The sequence below is a fragment of the Ascaphus truei genome, chromosome 6 (genome assembly GCF_040206685.1).
Source record: "Ascaphus truei isolate aAscTru1 chromosome 6, aAscTru1.hap1, whole genome shotgun sequence".
Taxonomy (NCBI): Eukaryota; Metazoa; Chordata; class Amphibia; order Anura; family Ascaphidae; genus Ascaphus; species Ascaphus truei.
The window spans coordinates 30138789-30160836 of record NC_134488.1 but is presented as its reverse complement, the minus strand read 5'-3'; the positions used below and the strand labels follow the sequence as shown (position 1 = coordinate 30160836).

Sequence of the window (22048 nt, the reverse complement as noted above, 5' to 3'; positions counted from 1 at the left end):
TCCCCTCTCTCTCTCTCCCCCCCCTCTCTCTCTCTCTCTCTCGTCTCTCCCCCCTTCTCTCTCTCTCCCCCCCTTTCCTCTCTCCCCCCCCCCCTCTCTCTCTAACCCCTCTCTCCACCCCTCTCTCCACCCCTCTCTCCTTTATCTCTCCCCCTCTCTCCTTCTCACCCCCCCTCTCTCCTTTCTCTCCCCCCCCTCTCTCCCCCCCCCCTCTCTCCACCCCCTCTCTCCACCCCCTCTCTCCACCCCTCTCTCCCCCCCCTCTCTCCTTTCTCTCTCCCCCCTCTCTCTCCTCTCTCCCCACCCTCTCTCTCCTCTCTCTCCCCACCCTCTCTCTCCTCTCTCTCCCCTCTCTGTTCTCCTCTCCTCCCCACCCTCTCTCTCCTCTCTCTCCCCTCATCTCTCCCCCCCATTTCTCTCATCCACCCCCCTCTTTCTCATTCTCTCCCCCCATCTCTCTCATCCACCCCTCTTTCTCCTCTCCTGTCCCATTTCTCTCTCCCCCCCCCCCCTCTCTCTCTAATTGATTCCTTGCATTTTGCCCCATGGCTGTTAACCCTTTTCTGACGATAGGGGCAACGAGACATAATACAGGTGAAGCCCAGCCATTGTCCTGTAGTCTGGATGAATATACAGGGTTGCCCTGTATATGCATCTTATCGTGGCTCATCTGGCCAAACTAAGATATGTGAAAATGTATATTCGCTTGTATTACATGTAAAATGTATCGGTACTTGTGAAACTGTATTTCTTCGTTCCCTGGGCATGCTAGGCTGGTAATACACTTACCCAGCCCACACGCCCAGGGATTTGGGTTTAGCTGGTTTCATGAGGAGGTTGCCTCCTTTCTGGGGGGCATTGGTCCGATAAGCGGAGCTATTGTCTGCCCCAGACAGCAAGGCCCCTATCTCATCCTGCGATAGTAAACTGGCATTGAGAACATGGGCAGGTAGGCCGTGTTCTCATTGGCTGGTTTGTTATTCCTGCCCTACTTGCGTCGGCCTCCCCGTCACACCCCCAGCCCGGATTGGCCAACACTGGCGAGCCCTTGCAGCTGTGATTGGTCGCCATCCATTCTCAATGATTTCCTCTGGAGATGGGAACCTAGAAAAGGAGCTGCCGATCTCAGTCCCACAGACCTTGCTGAGGTTAGCGTGGAGATGGACTAAGCAGTGTTCTCTGAGGTTGTGCCTGGGACACCCGAAACCGAGGCTGCCTGCTATTCTGAACGGGAGATTTAAAGTTGCTCTGCTGTGACTTGCATCCAGCGCTGCCTGGAGTTCCCGATCCTCCACAGGAGTGAAAGCTCCGCCGGGTAAGTCATTACGGTGACGCCGGGTACCTAGGACTGCTAGTATTCCCCTGGTATCCCCTGTTTGCAGTGAGTATAGCTCTGTCAGTGATATTGTGTTGTGTCTGCTCTCTCCGGACGGAATAAATATACTTTTATTTGATCTCCATGTCTTGTCTGGTGCTTGATCCCGTGAAACAGTCCTGGTCCCCTGTAACACCCTTCACAGCTAGCGTGGCCTCCAAGAATCGTTGCAGAAGGGGTTAAAGATAAAAGGGTTACAGTTCAATGTCCTATTTTTTCTTGTTCCCTAAAAGATTTCCTGTTATCTCTCAGACCTAACTCATCTGCTAGGTATCAGGTTTCACATAGCAGATGAGGTTGAAAAAAGACATATGTTCATCAACCTATGTTTATATTGATTCAGGAAGGCAAACAAAAAACCCCAGTGCAACATTATCCAATTAAGTCTTATAAGGGGAAAAAGAAATTCCTTCCCGACTCCCAATAGTGACAATTATATTTCTCCAGGCATCAACATCTTTCCCATGTTTACTTATTTGGCATATCCCTGTATAACATTACCGTTCCTTTATAAAAAGATGTCCTACCTTTTCTTAAAGATACCTAGTGTATCTGCCATCACAGTCAGTCCATGGGCAGTACATCCCACATTGTCACTGCTCTTAAAGAACCCTTTCATTTGTTGCTGGTGAAATCTCTTGTTCCCCAATCTCAAGGGATGACCCCATGTAGTTTCTACTGTCCTTAGGATGAAAAGAGCCCCTTTAAAACACTGCGTATTGACCTTAAATATACTTGCAAAAAATGATGATATCCCTTCTTAGACATCTATTTTTTAAATGTAAATAAACCCAATTTAGCTAGCCTGTTCTCATAACCCAGACCTTCCACCCCATTTATTAATTTGGTGGCTCTTCTCTGCACTTTTTTTGGTTCCATAATATCTTTTAGCAATTCCCAAAATTGTGTGGCCTTACTAAGGATTTATACAGTCTCAAAGTCCCCTCCCATCCAGGCCCCGTTTTATGCATGATAACATTCTACTAAACTTTGCAGCTGCTGCCTGACATTGAGCACTATGGTTATAATAATAGTAAATCTCCTTATTCCTTATTTCTACTTAATTCATATTACTTTCCAGAAACCTGTTTTCTTGATCAGTTCCCATGTGGGACCAATGTGACATAATGACAGTGATGTGTTTAATGGGTTAAAGGGTCAGTTGCACTTAGGAGTACAGGGAGAAAACTTTTTTTAAATAAATCCCACTTTATTCAGAAAGAAAGTGGACGTTTAAGTGTGTAAATAAAAAGTGGTGGTACTTTGGATTGCTCATGCCGCACATTTCAATTACTGCTTTTAACTGTTTGTTCCTGGTTGTGATTACTTTTAGGGACGATACCCCACATGTCCCCAATGAGAAGCTTGGTGAGGAGGCTGTGCTGAGGATCGTGGAGTGGCTGACTAACCTTATCCGACAGGTGTTCCCAAGTAAGGCGTAACAGAATGATTCTCACTGCCCTATTACTCCTCCTGTCGCTCCATATAACTCCTCCTATCTCTCCATATAACCTCCACCATACGCCTCCTATCTCTCCATATAACGTCCCTCTAACTCCTCCTATCTCTCCATATAACCGCTCCCTATAACTCCTCCTATCTCTCCATATAACCGCTCCCTATAACTCCTCCTATCTCTCCATATAACCGCTCCCTATAACTCCTCCTATCTCTCCATATAACCGCTCCCTATAACTCCTCCTATCTCTCCATATAACCGCTCCCTATAACTCCTCCTATCTCTCCATATAACCGCTCCCTATAACTCCTCCTATCTCTCCATATAACCGCTCCCTATAACTCCTCCTATCTCTCCATATAATCTCTCCCTATAACTCCTCCTATCTCTCCATATAACCTCTCCCTATAACTCCTCCTATCTCTCCATATAACCGCTCCCTATAACTCCTCCTATCTCTCCATATAACCGCTCCCTATAACTCCTCCTATCTCTCCATATAACCGCTCCCTATAACTCCTCCTATCTCTCCATATAACCGCTCCCTATAACTCCTCCTATCTCTCCATATAACCGCTCCCTATAACTCCTCCTATCTCTCCATATAACCGCTCCCTATAACTCCTCCTATCTCTCCATATAACCGCTCCCTATAACTCCTCCTACCTCTCCATATAACCGCTCCCTATAACTCCTCCTATCTCTCCATATAACCTCTCCTTATAACCCCTATCTCCATATAACCTCTCCTTATAACTCCTCTTATCTCTCCGTATAACCGCTTCCTTTAACTCCTCCTATCTCTCCATATAACTCCTCCTATCACTCCATATAACCTCTTTCTAAACCTCGTATTATTGCTAAAACAAATATATTGGTAAGTTCTTAAAAAATAATAATAATAATAATAATAGGCCTGGTGTCTGGAATCTTTAAGGGCAGGTTACACCCTAAAAAATCTAAGTACTTTTCTCGTTCTTAAATCAAAAACATTTTTTATTTTTTTAGCCCTTTTTATTCCCCTTAATTAAACTATATTAAAGTTATGATAGGAAGTCGCCATGTTGCTACCAATGATGTCACTTGTGGTCCATATAATAACAAAGGAGGGAGGGGGAGTAGGGGGTATGATACCTTTTATTGGACCAACAAGTAGTTGACATGTTACAAGCTTTCCATCCTCTCGGGGTCCTTCGTCGGGGCATCACATGGTGGTACAGGATGTTCCAGCTGCTCTGGACTTGTAATGTAATGTACACAAACTTTAACGCTTCCTATATAACAGGGAGATACAATGTAACTAAATGATCGACCAGCAGAGGGACTTCTAACACTGGGGATACCTCCCTGCTAAAGAAACTCTGTCTGAAATGGAAACGTCATATTAAAATCACCCTCTTTTCAAAACCCCATCCTGCTGTCACCAAAGGGTCCCTGTCACAGGCAGAGCCATAGATGACATCACAGGCGGTGACAGTCGCACAGCTGAGAGACGCAGAACACGGCAGCACACAGAGGGAAACCATGACGTCCATTACTTGGGATGATTTAGCGGGGTTATTTTATTTATATTTAAAACGTTCTTGATCTATTAAACACACAAATGTATAATCGGCCATGGAACCATTTGGAATGTTTTGGAAACCATTTGGTTTGTTAGGGCTGTTATATAGCGGAAGCGCGTGCTACGCCGTGCGCACACGCGGAACTTATAATTGGCTGAGGTTAGCCTGCCCTTCTATACAAGGGCCGCGTGCGCGCACGGCATTGAGCGTGCATCCGGCCGACAGCGGGGAAGACGGGGAAAAGAATCTTCTCGCGCTGCTACCGGCACTGAAATGTATGTATGTGTGTATGTATGCATGTGTATGTATGTATGTATGTGTGTATGTATGTATGTAGAGTTAACTACAGCTGGAAAGTGAAGACATATTTATTGCCACCACTTAGCAACTAGAAGCTCATTTAGAAGTGCACTCCTAGGCATTAAAACTTAACATTTAATTGGTGAATAGAATAAAATAAGTTCTTAACATAAAGTGATAATATTAACTACATATAATGTACTGTGGCGGGAGGGAGTGAGGAGATGATAGATGGCCAGGGTATATAGTAAGGTATGCTAGTGCCTAATAGTGCATAGCAAAAGCAGTGATACCAAATTGGCCTTAATTGGGGAGTGGGTTACTCAGCTGAGAAAGCTCAAAAGTGCTTGCCCTGTGTATGTGTATTGTGCGTCATGTGGCGTAGCGTATCGAGCACCCAACCTGTATTGATAAATAGCCCAAGTCAGTGTGCTGCTACTAAATAAAATATTTAAGCTAATAGATATAATCACTGTATGTGCAACTCAATGACAGGTTGGTGGTACGTGGATTGATTCTGCGCCCAATGACGTTTAACAATCACTCTACACAGATGGTATACCAGGTAAGCTATTAGTAATAAAAAAACCAGGATAAACTGATACTAAACACTCTGCTAATTATTAAAGCAGTAATTAAATTATTACTGTGGTTATTGAACAAGCCGTCAAAATATAATCAATACTGTGAGTACTTGTACTCAGCAAAATCCCTGTACACATAACCTTCTACCAATTCATAGGACAATTCATACATGAATAGGTGTCTGTGTGCAGCAGATGCTGGCAGGCTAGCAGTGATGATGTTAAATATCTGGTAAATCGCAACAATTGGCAATTACAGTAGATGTCTGTTAGCTACAAGGCAAAAATGACACAGTGAATCACAGTACAGAGACAGGCTACAGCAAAAAACACTGAACGAATAGAGCCTGTTTAAACCTGGATGCGATCGCATTTAAAATGAGCAACAGCAGAGAACACAGACACAAAGTAACAATACTACCAGTCTCTCTCAGATCCCTCGCGCTGACGTCACCACGCCAAAACGCCCTACGCGTTTCCCTCCTTGACGGAGATTCTTCAGGGGCGAGTGATAACCAGCTGATTACGGAAGCGTGTTATATAGCGTCATAGGTTGCCATAGCAACCCGCGGGCCAATGGAAGGCTTGCGCAACGCTTATACCAATCAGTAGGGAACTGTATGTTAGAACAGCGGTTAATAAAGAGGTACACACTAATTTCAAACAATACAATAAGGTCTAATGAGGGTTTAAAAGAGTCACCAGCATATGGTGCAAAGGCTCATGCATGTGGGCGTCTATGAGGCTTGTGAACCCATGCCGAAATGGCAGATACTAAGTAGCCGTTCTGTAATATGTGGCAAAGCTTAGTCATAGCAGGCTGGAGGTATTCAAACACGTACTAGATGAAATGCATATTAAACTGTACTTAGTCCATAATCAGAAGTATACCTGCTTGCTTGCCAGTAAAGTAGGGAGTATGTACAATAAATAACATGTATATAGTTGTTATTTACATGAAACATTTTATGGATAAATAAACATGATGTCAACTCCACTGATGATCAGATAAATGGAGTATATGTAAAACCCTCGTTTAACCCTTGAGGGTACAATGTTTTTAATTTGTATATCCATTCAGCCTCACGTTTTAATAATCTGTTATTTATATCGCCACCACGTATATTGTTTTTAAGGTGGTCAATGCCTGTAAATGATAGGCACTTAATATCTCCCTGATGAATATTATTTACATGGCGTGCAACTGGTGTTTCTAATTTATTGTGGACAGAGTTTATATGTTCGAGTACTCGTTTTTTAAACTCCCTGATAGTTTTGCCAACATATCTAAGGCCACACTCACAACTGATCAAATATATTACATTGATGGTTTTACAACTTATATAGTGTCTAATATCAAATGTTGCTGATTTATCATGAGCCAAGAAGAACTTAGCAGGGTTGATGTATTGACATGCTTTGCAGTTCTGGCACTTGTGCATGCCCTTTGGTGGAGGTGTTAACCAAGTCGATGATATAGGGCGTTTAAAATGACTATGCACAAGGCCATCCTGCAAATTAGCAGATCTCCTGCTAGTGATACTTGGAGTACCTTTTAGAATTTTAACAAGGTCCTCATCAGATCTTAAGATGTACCAATGTTTCATGAAAATCTTCTTGATCTCATGCCACCTGTAATTATAGGTTCCAATGCAACGAACCTGTGTATTAGGTGGTTTCATGTTTGGACCCAGTAATTGTGCTCTGTCTCTGGCGCGATGATATGCGTTTTTCAGTGTAGACATTGAGTATCCCCTATCTAAGAACCGCTCTTTCAGCTCCTGAGCCTGTATGTGAAATTCTCTCAAGGTAGAGCAATTGCGGCGTAATCGCAGGTATTGCCCAATGGGGATACTTTTGACTAGAGATGGAGGGTGGTGGCTAGTAGCCGCCAAAAGACTGTTTGTGGCCGTCTTTTTTCTAAAGATTGTGGTTTGTACATTGCCATCTGGGTCCTTGCTTATTTTCAGGTCCAAAAATGTTATCTCAGTTGCATTGTACTCAAAGGTCAATTTTAGGTTCAAATCATTAACATTCAATAGAGACACAAATTCAACCAATATAGTAACTGGACCGTGCCAGATCAATAGTATGTCGTCTATGAAACGAATCCACAAGTCAATGTATTGTGTATATTGTGCAAATCTGTCACTGAACACATGTTGATCTTCCCACCAGCCCAGGTACAGATTGGCATATGTTGGTGCACAGGAGGTGCCCATCGCTGTTCCCTGGGTCTGGTGGTAGAGTGTTCCATCAAATAGAAAGAAGTTGTGACATAGGACAAATTGCAAAAGGTCTATCATAAATTTATTGTGTTCAGTGTAACCAGAACCCCTTGTAGAGAGGAAATAGCTGCATGCTTTAACACCATTAGAATGGATGATGCTAGAATAAAGAGATTCCACATCCAGTGTGGCAAACAGGGTTTGACTATCACAGTTTATTCCATCTAGTCTTCGTAAGGTGTCTTTCGTGTCCTTAATGTGGGATGGCAAGTTGGTTACGAAAGGACGCATGATTTGATCCAAGTAGACACTACAGTGTTCAGTGAGATTGTTGTTGCCAGAGACAATAGGCCTACCTGGCGGTCTTTTTTGATCTTTATGAATCTTAGGCAATGTATAAAATGTTGCCACTGTAGGTGTCTTGGGTAACAAATAATCATGCTCATTTTTGTCAATAATGTTGTTGGTAAGGGCATTGTTCAAGATAGATTGGAGATCTTTTAAGAACTTTATAGTTGGATTATGGTCCAATATCTTATATGTTGTTTTGTCTTTCAGGATGCGTTGGCATTCCTTAACATAAAAGTCAGTGTCCATAACAACAACATTACCACCCTTATCTGAAGGCTTGATTGTGATTTCTTGATGGGTCATTAATTCCCTGAATGCCACATTTTCTTTTTGTGTGATGTTATATCGCATGTGTTTTTTAGTTTTTATTTTCTCTAAGTCCCGGGTGACTAGGTTGGTAAAAACCTCAACCTGGGGACATAATGACATAAAGGGGGTAAATTTGCTTTTCGGTTTACAACTAGAGAACGGACCTTCTCTTTTGTCAGGCGGACTTTCGTTATCATCCAGTAGTGACATAAGATTCTGGACATTTGTCTGATCAGATGCAGCGAGACCAATAGTATCTACTTCACGTCTAGATTTTTTAGCGTGAAACTTATGCAGAAGTAGTTTACGGGAAAACAAATTTAAGTCCTTCACCCACTCAAAGAGATTGAAGTCTTTGGTGGGGGAAAAGGATAATCCCTTCTCTAATAGTGAGATGTGATCACTAGTTAGATTGATTTTTGAGAGATTAAAAATCTTCAATTTCCCATCTTCTACTGCTGTAGAATTTATTTTCTGCGTTGGCCTCTGCCTGCTTTTTCCTTGTCCTTTTGTTTTTTTGTTATTGCCCCCTCATCTTGTTGGTCTCTTACGAGGGGGTATTCCAAAAAAGCAATAGTATTGGTATCAGTTGGAGAGATCCCACTTGTAGAGGGAGATGGGGCAGATGTTCTAGTTTCAGAACCGCTAGCTGTTTCAGACTCAGAATTCTCAGCCTCTGAGGAAGAGTAATTAATCGTGGTCTGTCTTCTCTTCTGGGATTTTTTGTAACTGTACACCTGATGTAAACTGTAATCTAAGGCATCCCTCTGAAATTTTCTGTGTTTCCTTTCTTTTATTTCATTTCTAAACTTATCAACCTCTCTTTGGAGTTTAGATTCCATATCATCAAAATCTTTGTGGGATCTAAAGTCATCTAGTTTGCGTAATTGAATATCCAATTCTTTTTGTATATTTAATTACCTAGTCTGTTGAGTTTCAACCAATAATTTGATCAAAGGCTGGGAACAGGTTGTTAATATTTTTTCCCATTGCTGGGTGAACTCAACAGTGGTTATGTGATACGCTGGAGAGAGGCCTATCCGTAAGCCCCGCGGGATCATATCTTGTGTATCATAATTCTGCAAACTAGAGACCTCCCACCAAGTCTGAGCCTGAGATTTAAATAAGCGATTAAGGATTCTGAAAAAATCAGTGATGTTATCAGTGTTGTTATAGGGAGTGTACGTATATTCCACAGAGAAGACTTTTTTTGCCTCATCATGCCATGAGCTGGTATCCCAGCTGGTGGACAGAAAACCTGTCATGTTTAGGTAATTTTGACTAATAATCTCTTAATAGAGGTAGGAGCAATATAAAGAAGAGGATTCTTACGTTCCCCTGTAGTAAACACTGAATGAAAACAAAAGAAGAAATATAATGCTCACTAAATCAAATAATGTGATAGTAGTATGATGGTGCCTGAGCCGTCAAGGTTACAGGTGGCATGAGATCAAGAAGATTTTCATGAAACATTGGTACATCTTAAGATCTGATGAGGACCTTGTTAAAATTCTAAAAGGTACTCCAAGTATCACTAGCAAGAGATCTGCTAATTTGCAGGATGGCCTTGTGCATAGTCATTTTAAACGCCCTATATCATCGACTTGGTTAACACCTCCACCAAAGGGCATTCACAAGTGCCAGAACTGCAAAGCATGTCAATACATCAACCCTGCTAAGTTCTTCTTGGCTCATGATAAATCAGCAACATTTGATATTAGACACTATATAAGTTGTAAAACCATCAATGTAATATATTTGATCAGTTGTGAGTGTGGCCTTAGATATGTTGGCAAAACTATCAGGGAGTTTAAAAAACGAGTACTCGAACATATAAACTCTGTCCACAATAAATTAGAAACACCAGTTGCACGCCATGTAAATAATATTCATCAGGGAGATATTAAGTGCCTATCATTTACAGGCATTGACCACCTTAAAAACAATATACGTGGTGGCGATATAAATAACAGATTATTAAAACGTGAGGCTGAATGGATATACAAATTAAAAACATTGTACCCTCAAGGGTTAAACGAGGGTTTTACATATACTCCATTTATCTGATCATCAGTGGAGTTGACATCATGTTTATTTATCCATAAAATGTTTCATGTAAATAACAACTATATACATGTTATTTATTGTACATACTCCCTACTTTACTGGCAAGCAAGCAGGTATACTTCTGATTATGGACTAAGTACAGTTTAATATGCATTTCATCTAGTACGTGTTTGAATACCTCCAGCCTGCTATGACTAAGCTTTGCCACATATTACAGAACGGCTACTTAGTATCTGCCATTTCGGCATGGGTTCACAAGCCTCATAGACGCCCACATGCATGAGCCTTTGCCCCATATGCTGGTGACTCTTTTAAACCCTCATTAGACCTTATTGTATTGTTTGAAATTAGTGTGTACTTCTTTATTAACCGCTGTTCTAACATACAGTTCCCTACTGATCGGTATAAGCGTTGCGCAAGCCTTCCATTGGCCCGCGGGTTGCTATGGCAACCTATGACGCTATATAACACGCTTCCGTAATCAGCTGGTTATCACTCGCCCCTGAAGAATCTCCGTCAAGGAGAGAAACGCGTAGGGCGTTTTGGCGTGGTGACGTCAGCGCGAGGGATCTGAGAGAGACTGGTAGTATTGTTACTTTGTGTCTGTGTTCTCTGCTGTTGCTCATTTTAAATGCGATCGCATCCAGGTTTAAACAGGCTCTATTCGTTCAGTGGTTTTTTGCTGTAGCCTGTCTCTGTACTGTGATTCACTGTGTCATTTTTGCCTTGTAGCTAACAGACATCTACTGTAATTGCCAATTGTTGCGATTTACCAGATATTTAACATCATCACTGCTAGCCTGCCAGCATCTGCTGCACACAGACACCTATTCATGTATGAATTGTCCTATGAATTGGTAGAAGGTTATGTGTACAGGAATTTTGCTGAGTACAAGTACTCACAGTATTGATTATATTTTGACGGCTTGTTCAATAACCACAGTAATAATTTAATTACTGCTTTAATAATTAGCAGAGTGTTTAGTATCAGTTTATCCTGGGTTTTTTATTACTAATAGCTTACCTGGTATACCATCTGTGTAGAGTGATTGTTAAACGTCATTGGGCGCAGAATCAATCCACGTACCACCAACCTGTCATTGAGTTGCACATACAGTGATTATATCTATTAGCTTAAATATTTTATTTAGTAGCTGCACACTGACTTGGGCTATTTATCAATACAGGTTGGGTGCTCGGTACGCTACGCCACATGACGCACAATACACATACACAGGGCAAGCACTTTTGAGCTTTCTCAGCTGAGTAACCCACTCCCCAATTAAGGCCAATTTGGTATCACTGCTTTTGCTATGCACTATTAGGCACTAGCATACCTTACTATATACTTTGGCCATCTATCATCTCCTCACTCCCTCCCGCCACAGTACATTATATGTAGTTAATATTATCACTTTATGTTAAGAACTTATTTTATTCTATTCACCAATTAAATGTTAAGTTTTAATGCCTAGGAGTGCACTTCTAAATGAGCTTCTAGTTGCTAAGTGGTGGCAATAAATATGTCTTCACTTTCCAGCTGTAGTTAACTCTAGTCCATTTCAGCTCATTAGTTGCACCCACCGTCAACCTTGACGGCTCAGGCACCATCATACTACTATCACATTATTTGATTTAGTGAGCATTATATTTCTTCTTTTGTTTTCATATGTATGTATGTATGTGTGTATGTATGTATGTATGCATGTGTATGTATGCATGTATGTGTGTATGTATGTATGTGTGTATGTATGTGTGTATGTGTGTGTGTATGTATGCATGTGTATGTATGTATGTATGTGTGTATGTATGTGTATGTATGTATGTATATGTGTGTATGTGTGTGTATGTATGTGTGTATGTATGTGTATGTATGTATGTGTGTATGTATGCATGTGTATGTATGCATGTGTGTATGTATGCATGTGTGTGTATGTATGTATGTATGTGTGTATGTATGCATGTGTATGTATGTGTGTATGTGTGTGTATGTATGCATGTGTATGTATGTATGTATGTATGTATGTATGTATGTATGTATGTATGTGTGTGTCTGCACAATGTTAATAAATATTTATTTTTACCAAAGTGTTCACACACACACACACACACACACACACACACACACACACACACACACAGTACCTTCTCGCAGCTCACAGCTCAGCATACACACAATAAGCGTGCGGCACGTGCACGCACGTTCGCACAGGCACATGCGCGCACGGCCACACACTCTATAGAACAGCCCTAAATCGGGGTGTTGACGGACTTTAATTAACTAATACATTCTGTCATTTCCATAGATGCCAAAGTTTATTGCGCGTTAGGAAATCACGATTTTCATCCCAAAAACCAGTTGCCACCTGGAAATAACTCTATTTACAACAGGATCTCGGAATATTGGAGTCAGTGGTTGGAAAAGGAATCTATACCTAGTTTTCAGAAAGGTACACTTTTTTTTCAACAGGATTATATTCCGGGGATATAATAATATTGGCCTAAAAAAAATGGCCGCCTACACTCTGATGAAAGTGAATTGAAGTGCAGTACAATGAATTCTCTACCACTTGTACAGGCCGTTTTATAATTGACTTTGACCTTAAGATGATTAGTTTTTCATGTCCAAGCCTCACAAACTAATCCCCCCAACCCCCTCTACAGCAAATCTGACCACAGTGATTTTGCAGGATGGAAATTGGGAATTAGACTATTTAAGAGGGATTATCCCACATATGACTTCTGTTCTTTAGCATTCCGGGTATGTTTGCTCCCCGGCAGGCGCGTTTTACAGCGAGGCGTTAGTGAACGCGGAACCTGGGGGGCGTGTGATCGTTCTCAACACCAACCTGTATTATGACGCCAATAGTCTCACAGCGAATATGGACGATCCAGGAGGTCAGCTGGAGTGGCTGGAAGAGCAGCTATCGGACGCTTCCCGACTAGGACACAAGGTACCTGCCTGGTCATTAGTGTGCTAATTGGATTTTAAGTTAAACTCCCTTTTAGGATTACAATGAACCAATTATCTATTAATTAAGGTTGATAAACGTGTGTCTAATATATCAAGAAATTGCAAAATATCAATAAGTAGTAAATCCTCCCAAGTAATTGATTTCCTGGTGCCCCCCCCCCCCGTGTGCAGCCATGTTCAGTATTCTGCGTGTCTCTGCTGTCCAGCTGTCACCTCCTCTCTATGGCTCTGGAAAAAAAAAGGTGATAGTGCGCAGCTAATAACTAGTGAACAACAAATATCAAGTGAACAGTGCACCGTGATTAAACAAACAATATTGTGGACCTTAGATGTGGGTCTTGCACTAATCGTGGGTCTGCAGCCTTTCTTGGGGGTGGCTCGACACCCCAAACACTAGACAAAAAACAAAAGAACAAGGCGCACAACGCACATAGTGTATTAAAGTATAAAATGTGACTTTATGGTTAAAAAATAAATAGTTCTGCGTACATCAAGTAGGGAATAAACAAGCAGTTGGTATATAGGTTTACCACACCAGGAGATAACGCTGTGCGACACCCTCAGATGGATCTCAGCATTCACTGGGTCAGCAGACGTCTCATCAGTCTCTTCCAGCGTCCTCTTAGATGTGGGTCTTGCACTAATCGTGGGTCTGCAGCCTTTCTTGGGGGTGGCTCGACACCCCAAACACACACCAGGAGATAACGCTGTGCGACACCCTCAGATGGATCTCAGCATTCACTGGGTCAGCAGACGTCTCATCAGTCTCTTCCAGCGTCCTCTGTTGGGGGATGGTAGGTGGATGAGTCCCTTGTAGAGAGAGCCCCACAGCATACAGCTCACAGGTAAGTAAAGACGCCGTAGGATTCAGCATCCATGGAACACTGCAGCATTTGCCGCCACTCCTCGTTGGGCGCTCGGCGATGACGTCACTGGTCGCACCTCCGCTTCCGCAATGCTTCTCATGGAACGCACAGCGTGCGTGTCAATCCAAAGTTGTAAGGCAGCGGGGAGAGATATTTCGCCAGGCAAATGACTAATTAACAGTGTCCAAACAATGTCCAGAATCACAAAGGATGGGGGGAGAAGAGCATAGACACCTCTTATCCAACGCGTTTCGTAACACTAGGTTACTTCAGGGATGTGTCCGTGGTGGTAGAAGTATCTCTGCTGTTGGATCATTTAGTTACATTGTATCTTCCTGTCATCTGAGGAGAACGGAAAGTCCTGTGACAAAAGTATCTGTCGTCTAAATTTAGCATAGGTTGAACTTGATGGACATAATCCTTTTTGCAACCTCATCTACTATGTAACATTTATGTCTGACACCTGTAACTTCCTGGCCCATAAATGATGTCCAAAGCTACTTTCAATGTGACAAAAATACACAGTGCACAGTTTTTTTGTTGTATACATTTAGCCACGCCCACTAGCACTCCTTTTGACACTTATATACATATATATATTATGTGGTAATGGTAGGGGTTTCTCCGAGCTTGTTGGGTATCTGTGTGCCCATAAATGATGTCATCAGTGAGAACTTGGTGACTTCCTGTTCTACTTTTTTTTTTTTAAACTTTCATACTTAGAAAATGCGTAATAAACAATGTCTCCCTCCCCCCCCCTCCCCCTCTATCTAATCACCATCTACCTACAGCAGTATGACTGGCTCCTTTCTTAATTTATATATATAATTTGTTATTTCTCAGAATCCCTTGCTGCAGTGGAAGTGCTGTGTGCTGGGTGATAATGGTGAAAGGCAGGATTGCAGACCTGTCTAAGATATGCATATGAGCACACAGTAATATTTTCATTTGATATATATATATATATATATATATATATATATATATATATATACTGCACTCCTGTAATCAAAACAGTAGTGGCTGGTGCTAGAACCATAGAAATAAGCAGCATACAGTACCAGTAATGAAATGGTAAAGAGGCAACGGCACTCAGCAGTTCAAAATAAATCTGAGCAGACAATATATCCCTATACACTTCCGAATTCATCTGGCTGCTTCTGTCTTCTGTCACATCATCAATAAACACTAGTGACCCAGTGCCATTGTAAGCCATGCATGCCCATGCCATCACACTGCCTCCACCGTGTTTTACAGATGATGTGGTATGCTTTGGATCATGAGCCGTTCCAAGCCTTCTCCATACTTTTTTCTTCCCATCATTCTGGTACAGGTTGACCTTAGTTTCATCTGTCCAAAGAATGCTGTTCCAGAACTGGGCTGGCTTTTTTAGATATTGTTTGGCAAAGTCTAATCTGGCCTTTCTATTCTTAAGGCTTATGAATGGTTTGCACCTTGTAGTGAACCCTCTGTATTTGCTCTGGTGAAGTCTTCTCTATATGGTAGACTTGGATAATGATATGCCTACCTCCTGGAGAGTGTTCTTCACTTGGCTGGATGTTGTGAAGGGGTTTTTCTTAACCATGGAGAGAATTCTACGATCATCCACCACTGTTGTCTTCCGTGGTCGTCCAGGCCTTTTTGTGTTGCAGAGCTCACCACTGCGTTCTTTTTTTCTCAGAATGTACCAAACAGTTGATTTGGCCACTCCTAATGTTCCTGCTATCTCTAAGATGGGTTTTTTTATTTATTTTTTTGCAACCTAAAGATGCCCTGTTTCACTTGCATTGAGAGCTCCTTTGACCGCATGTTGTGGGTTCACAGCAACAACTTCCAAATGCGAATGCCACACCTGGAATCAACTCCAGACCTTTTACCTGCTTTATTGATGATGAAATAATGAAGGAATAGCCCACACCTGTCCATGAAACAGCTTTTGAGTCAATTGTCCAATTACTTTTGGTCCATTGAAAAAGAGGGGGCTACATATTAAAGATATGTAATTCCTAAACCCTTTCTCCAATTTGGATGTGAATACCCTCAAATTAAAGCTGATATACTGCACTTTAAACCCATATTCATTATTTAACTGTAACTTTGATTTATTTTGGTACACAGCCGAAATAACAAAACTTCTATCAGTGTCCAATTATTTCCGGACCTAACTGTTTGTGTGTGTATATATATATATATATATATATATATATATATATATATATATATATATATATATATATATATATATATATATATATATATATATATATATATATATATATATATATATATATATATATATATATATATAATGGGGAAAGACAGGGTTGCAGACCTGTCTAAGACATGCAAATGAACATACAGTAATATTTACAGTTGATATATATATATATATATATATATATAAAACGAAAGGAGCCATATATACATATATATGAAGATGATTCCAAGCTAAATCAGCAGATTGAACAGTGGCAAGTTCATATGAATAATAGAGTCCATAGTGAGGAAAGAGTTCAAGGTAGGTCCACTCGGTGTGTTTCGTCCCACCGGACTTCTTCCTATGAACTTACCACTGTTCAATGTGCTGATTTCGCTTGGAATCACCCTCCAGCCCTCTGGACTTTCCATCTTATCACTCAGCTGAGTATAGTATTTTTTGTATTAGATTTCGCTGGTTATTCATAGGACTTTTTATTTTAATTGTCCTCACCTGGTTATTCTCGCCATGTTTATATCTGGTACCATGACTTCGTGCTTACTGCATATATTCTGTTGAATGATGTTATGTATATACCACGCGTAACCCATCAGGTTGTGCTTTCAGTATATCTGCTATCATCCGTTTGCCATGAGTATTTTGTTCTAACGTACAATTAGATATTAAGGCATTATCTGCCCATTTGGTGGTATTTTCTAGTAGTGATACTCGTTATTGTTTCTCAGGTCACTGTTATTAGTATGCAACGTCTATGACCGGCCAGTCGTGATTGCATTAGGTACTTCGTCCCCAATACTCTCCACATTATAGTGTGCTTGGTTACTACTAGTTTTCATTGTATCTGTACTTCTAGTCCTTCTGATTTGTGGAGGAGTGGGACGAGTTTGGGTTCTGGTTTCATGTATTTTTTTAATTGTTTGTTTTGTTTTTTTATGTAGATATGTTTAATTAAAATTATTTTGTACTCTTTATAACGTCTGTTTATTTTTTCTGATATATCTGAGTGCTTCTATCTGGGTTTCTTGGTGTGTTTATAATATTATTAATACCGCCAGTTCTGGTTATATTTTCATGGACAGTCTGGTTTCAGATCTTGGCTATATAACGGTGTTGATTAACGGTATTTTTCTTTGTGTGTTTGAGATATATATATATATGTATATATATATATGTATGTATGTATGTGTGCCACAATGGTGACTCTACCAGGCTTCAGGCTTAGGCCTGCTTTATTCAGTGCCAGGCACTGGAACTGGACTGGAACAAAATCCCTACTCAACTGAGTAATAACTAATCATAAGGTTTTCTCAGACGAGAGAGAAAGAAGCTTTGAATACCTGCTTTTCCACTTCAGGTAGGTGACAGAAACCAGAGCAGCAGCCACTCTGGCCTGGATTTCTCATCCCTCAGTTTCAGTGAAAATGTGGGATGGAGCATATTTATTCTGTGTCATTCATTTTTTTTTTGGTTATACCTTGACGTTTGGTATGCAGGCTTACGACGCTTTGGCCAAAGGGTTTAACTAAATAACCAAGTAATTACTATTATTATTGAAGTATTTAAACTTTATACTTATTGCCATATATGTTTTGGCAATTTGATGTAGCATTGGGCACCTCTGTTTTTTGTCTGTTCATTCTAACCTAAATAAGGTAGAAGCTGTCCAGTATCCTGGGAGCCTCAAATATATATATATATATATATATATATATATATATATATATATATATATATATATATATCATATTTATTACATCTGCCTGGTTTCTGACACTAAATAATCAGATTGTCGGACATTATTTTCCCTTGTGCATTTTGTAAGTTTGGGGTAAAAACCTTGTTGAAAAACATCATTGTTAGGAAAAGGAACTTTGCGTTAGTGCACAGTGCCGCTGTTTTTCAGCTGCATGTTGATTGGGGCTTTTGCAGGTGTATATAGTGGGTCATGTACCCCCGGGGTTCTTTGAAAAGAAACGAGAGAAGCCGTGGTTCAGAGAGAACTTCAACAAACGCTACATGAAGATCATACAAAAGCACCACAAGGTGATTCAGGGACAATTCTTTGGACATCATCACACGGACAGCTTCCGAATGTTCTACAGCGACACAGGTAACGGTCATGCTGAAGATAACCTAATGGGGTCAGACCTAGAGTGACCTAATAACAGTGTCATGTTGAATGGATTAAAGGGTCAATTACAGTTACTGCAGAAGCAAAGTGACCTAATGACTGTGACATCTAAAACAGCAATCCTCTCCCCAAATTGTTATATATATTTTTTACTTACCTGAACTAAGGGGGCTCCCAAAGGTGTTTTGTGCTGTCCCCCCCCCCCCCCAATCTCCAAGACATTTAATTTTTTTTGTGCCAGTTTGAGACACAAAAGAAAAATAGAAATATGACCATAGGGTCAGACATAGTGTCCCAACACCATCTTCCAATTAAACGTGGGGTGACTCAGTCTTGGGGATTTAAAATCTAATTGCATTCCTTAGCATGGGAAATATGGCCACCTCAAAGTTGATGATACCTGCTTATTACCGATAACCTCACAAGTACCTTATTGCACTAGACCGCAAAGGAATGGATCACGAAATCAAAGCACTGATACTTCACCATCTCTCCTCCTTGCCCATTTCTTTCTCCACCCAGGTACCCCCATTAGCAGCATGTTTATTGCCCCTGGGGTAACTCCATGGAAGACCACACTGCCCGGGGTGGACAACGGAGCAAACAACCCTGGAATCAGAGTCTTTGACTATGACAGAGGAAGTCTTCAGGTTTTAGTAAGTGGCATCTGGTATCTTGTTTTACATCGGAGTAGGAATCTTTGTTCTGGATTCCATATGGATTTAATGCTGTGTCTGCCTCATCCCACCTCTAGTCCTGAGTCTCCCGTACATACTGATAACCTGTGCCTGGTCTCCATGTGGATCTAGAGCCTGTGCCTGTTCTCAACATGAATGTAGAGTCATATGCCTGCTTTCCACTGGGATCTAGACCTGTGTGTCCAATCTTCATGTGGATCTAGAGCAGTGGCTCCCAACCTTTTTACATTGTGCACCCCCTGCTAAAATATATTTGTTCCGTGAACCCCTAATTAATAAATCTTATTGCCTATTCATCTAACTACTGATCACAAACTTGTTTGACCAATCCGAGGCAGTATTGTGTCCTGAACCCGTGGGGGGAATACACTCTGAATAAGGCCACAAACTGCCCTTCAGTGGGTGTAGACAGCATGGGTGTTACAGCTGTCAATTATTGCGAGAGCTTCCAAAGTCACGCCCTACAATGCCTTGCTGCTGTAGATTTAAAACATTGTGCTACTATGGTGCAGTTTGGGGCCTTAGTGCGCAGTCCCCACACAGGCTCAGGAACCCAATATACTGCCTGTGATCTGCCATGCCAGATTTTGTTTGCCAACCCCTTGGAGACACCTCGCAAACCCTGTTGGGAATTGCTGATCTAGTACACTGTGTCTGGTCAGCACATGGATCTAGTCTTATATCTTGTCTTCACATGGATCTAGAATCATGTATTCAGCAAAGCATTGATCTAGAGTCCAAGATCTGGTTTCCATGTAGACTTGTAGACCTAGGTCTCATTCCATTATATGGTACTCATCCTCTATGTGGTTTCCATATGGACTTCATCTATAGTTCTGGGTCTGTTTTCCGTATGGACCTAAAAATACAACAACAGTTAAACTATTAGATAAAACAGCTCCTCCAAGTTCTCTTTCTTCTGTGATTGGAAGTTCAGGGTACAGTTAGTGACAGATATGAATTTAAATGTATGCTCTACAACCTAACCGCCTTGTACATATAAAATCCCTTCATTATCCTGTTTGCAGGACATGGTCACATATTACCTTAACCTCACCCATGCCAACAAAGTGTCACCAAGATGGGAGAAGGAGTATCGTCTAACAGAAGCATTCCAGGTTACTGATGGATCGGCACAGTCCATGCACAGCGTCCTACAGAAAATATCCACCAACACCTACTATCTACAGAAATATTATGACTACAACTCAGTCAGCTATGACTTAGAGGCCTGTAAGGGGACCTGCAGAGCTGATCATGTATGTGCCATCCGTGAAGTGGACTTCACGAAGTATGATGAGTGTCTAAGGACTGAGAATTCCTCTTGTAGGCCAATCCTTCAAATTACCTTGATGTCTCTTCTGCTCTGTGTATATTTGGTTTTCTTCTGAGTGCTATAGACATTACCAGCAGATGAGGAATATTTGGTCTGTCCACTTTCTAGCTGAAGCCCCCATTCAATCCCTGTTTGGTTCTGTATTTAGGATCACCTCCATATCACTGCTCCCTAACTTCTCCCATTGCTCCCTATCTGCTCCCCATAACTCTGATTGCTCCCTATAACTCCTCCTACCGCCCCCTATAACTCCACCTATTGTTCCCTGTAACTCTTCCTATAACTCCTCTCTCCATATAACCTCTCCCTATAACTCCTCCTATTGCTTCATATACCTGCTAACTATAACTTTTCCTAATGTAAAATTTGCTTATAGAGTCCGACCCTAAAAATGTGGTATACTTTATCTTAGAAACACATATATGCAATTGTAAATACATGTAGTAGGACTAACAGAAAGAGCCCGTGATATAGTCACGAGTGCCTTCAAAAGAGTACATTTTTGGTGCACATCACAATAACAATTTTTATTTGATTATTATGTATATACAGTGAAGAATCCAAGTGAATCTAAATCTACAGTGATAATAAAATATTAAAATACACACGCGGTGCTGTCTGCTGTTGACCACTAGTATGTACCTGTGGGGGTGACTATTACAACATTGTGGGATATGTTGATCAACAATTGTAAATGTTATCCTCCTGCTGTATGCAATAAGATTATTATTTCCACACAATAAATCTGTAGTAGTCACTATTATAATGTTATTAATCAAATTGCCAGTGAGTATAATTGTAATATAGATGTAATTAACACTATCTAGGTCATGGAATCATAAGCAGAGTTGTTTGCATACACCATACTGAAATTTGAAAATACACAGAGCCATCATGGGAGTCCCTCAGCTAATATGCTAACATATAAACGCTGCTTGCTAACAAACAGCACAGCTCCAACATCGCTGTCAACTTGTACTGGGAGTCCCTGTATCTAATGACAGAACATAAACAGTATAGTATTTATAACAATTGACATGCGAACAGTCTAACAGATCCTCCTCCCATCAACTAGTACTGTTTATTGACTATTGAATACCAGATTCCACACCCTGTGGCTATTTGTCTTCTATATGATTGGGAGACAGCCGATTCTACTTTGGTGTGGTTTGGCATAATATCATCACAATAACAGCACTGGCTGTTAGACTGTTCGCATGTCAATTGTTATAAATACTATACTGTTTATGTTCTGTCATTAGATACAGGGACTCCCAGTACAAGTTGACAGCGATGTTGGAGCTGTGCTGTTTGTTAGCAAGCAGCGTTTATATGTTAGCATATTAGCTGAGGGACTCCCATGATGGCTCTGTGTATTTTCACATTTCAGTATGGTGTATGCAAACAACTCTGCTTATGATTCCATGACCTAGATAGTGTTAATTACATCTATATTACAATTATACTCACTGGCAATTTGATTAATAACATTATAATAGTGACTACTACAGATTTATTGTGAGGAAATAATAATCTTATTGCATACAGCAGGAGGATAACATTTACAATTGTTGATCAACATATCCC

General features: G+C 40.9%; 1 protein-coding gene across 1 annotated transcript in view; it reads left to right on the top strand.

The window, feature by feature from the left end:
* SMPDL3B (sphingomyelin phosphodiesterase acid like 3B) overlaps window positions 1–20954 on the top strand; it is a 25338-nt gene extending 4384 nt beyond the window's left edge. Inside the window, exons 3-8 of the mRNA XM_075603775.1 lie at window positions 2709–2806; window positions 12545–12688; window positions 13020–13192; window positions 18226–18406; window positions 18950–19083; window positions 20154–20954. Coding sequence (XP_075459890.1) covers window positions 2709–2806; window positions 12545–12688; window positions 13020–13192; window positions 18226–18406; window positions 18950–19083; window positions 20154–20516 — 1093 coding nt within the window. The 3' untranslated portion in view covers window positions 20517–20954. The remainder of the gene's footprint in view (window positions 1–2708; window positions 2807–12544; window positions 12689–13019; window positions 13193–18225; window positions 18407–18949; window positions 19084–20153) is intronic.
* The last annotated feature ends 1094 nt before the right edge of the window (window positions 20955–22048 follow it).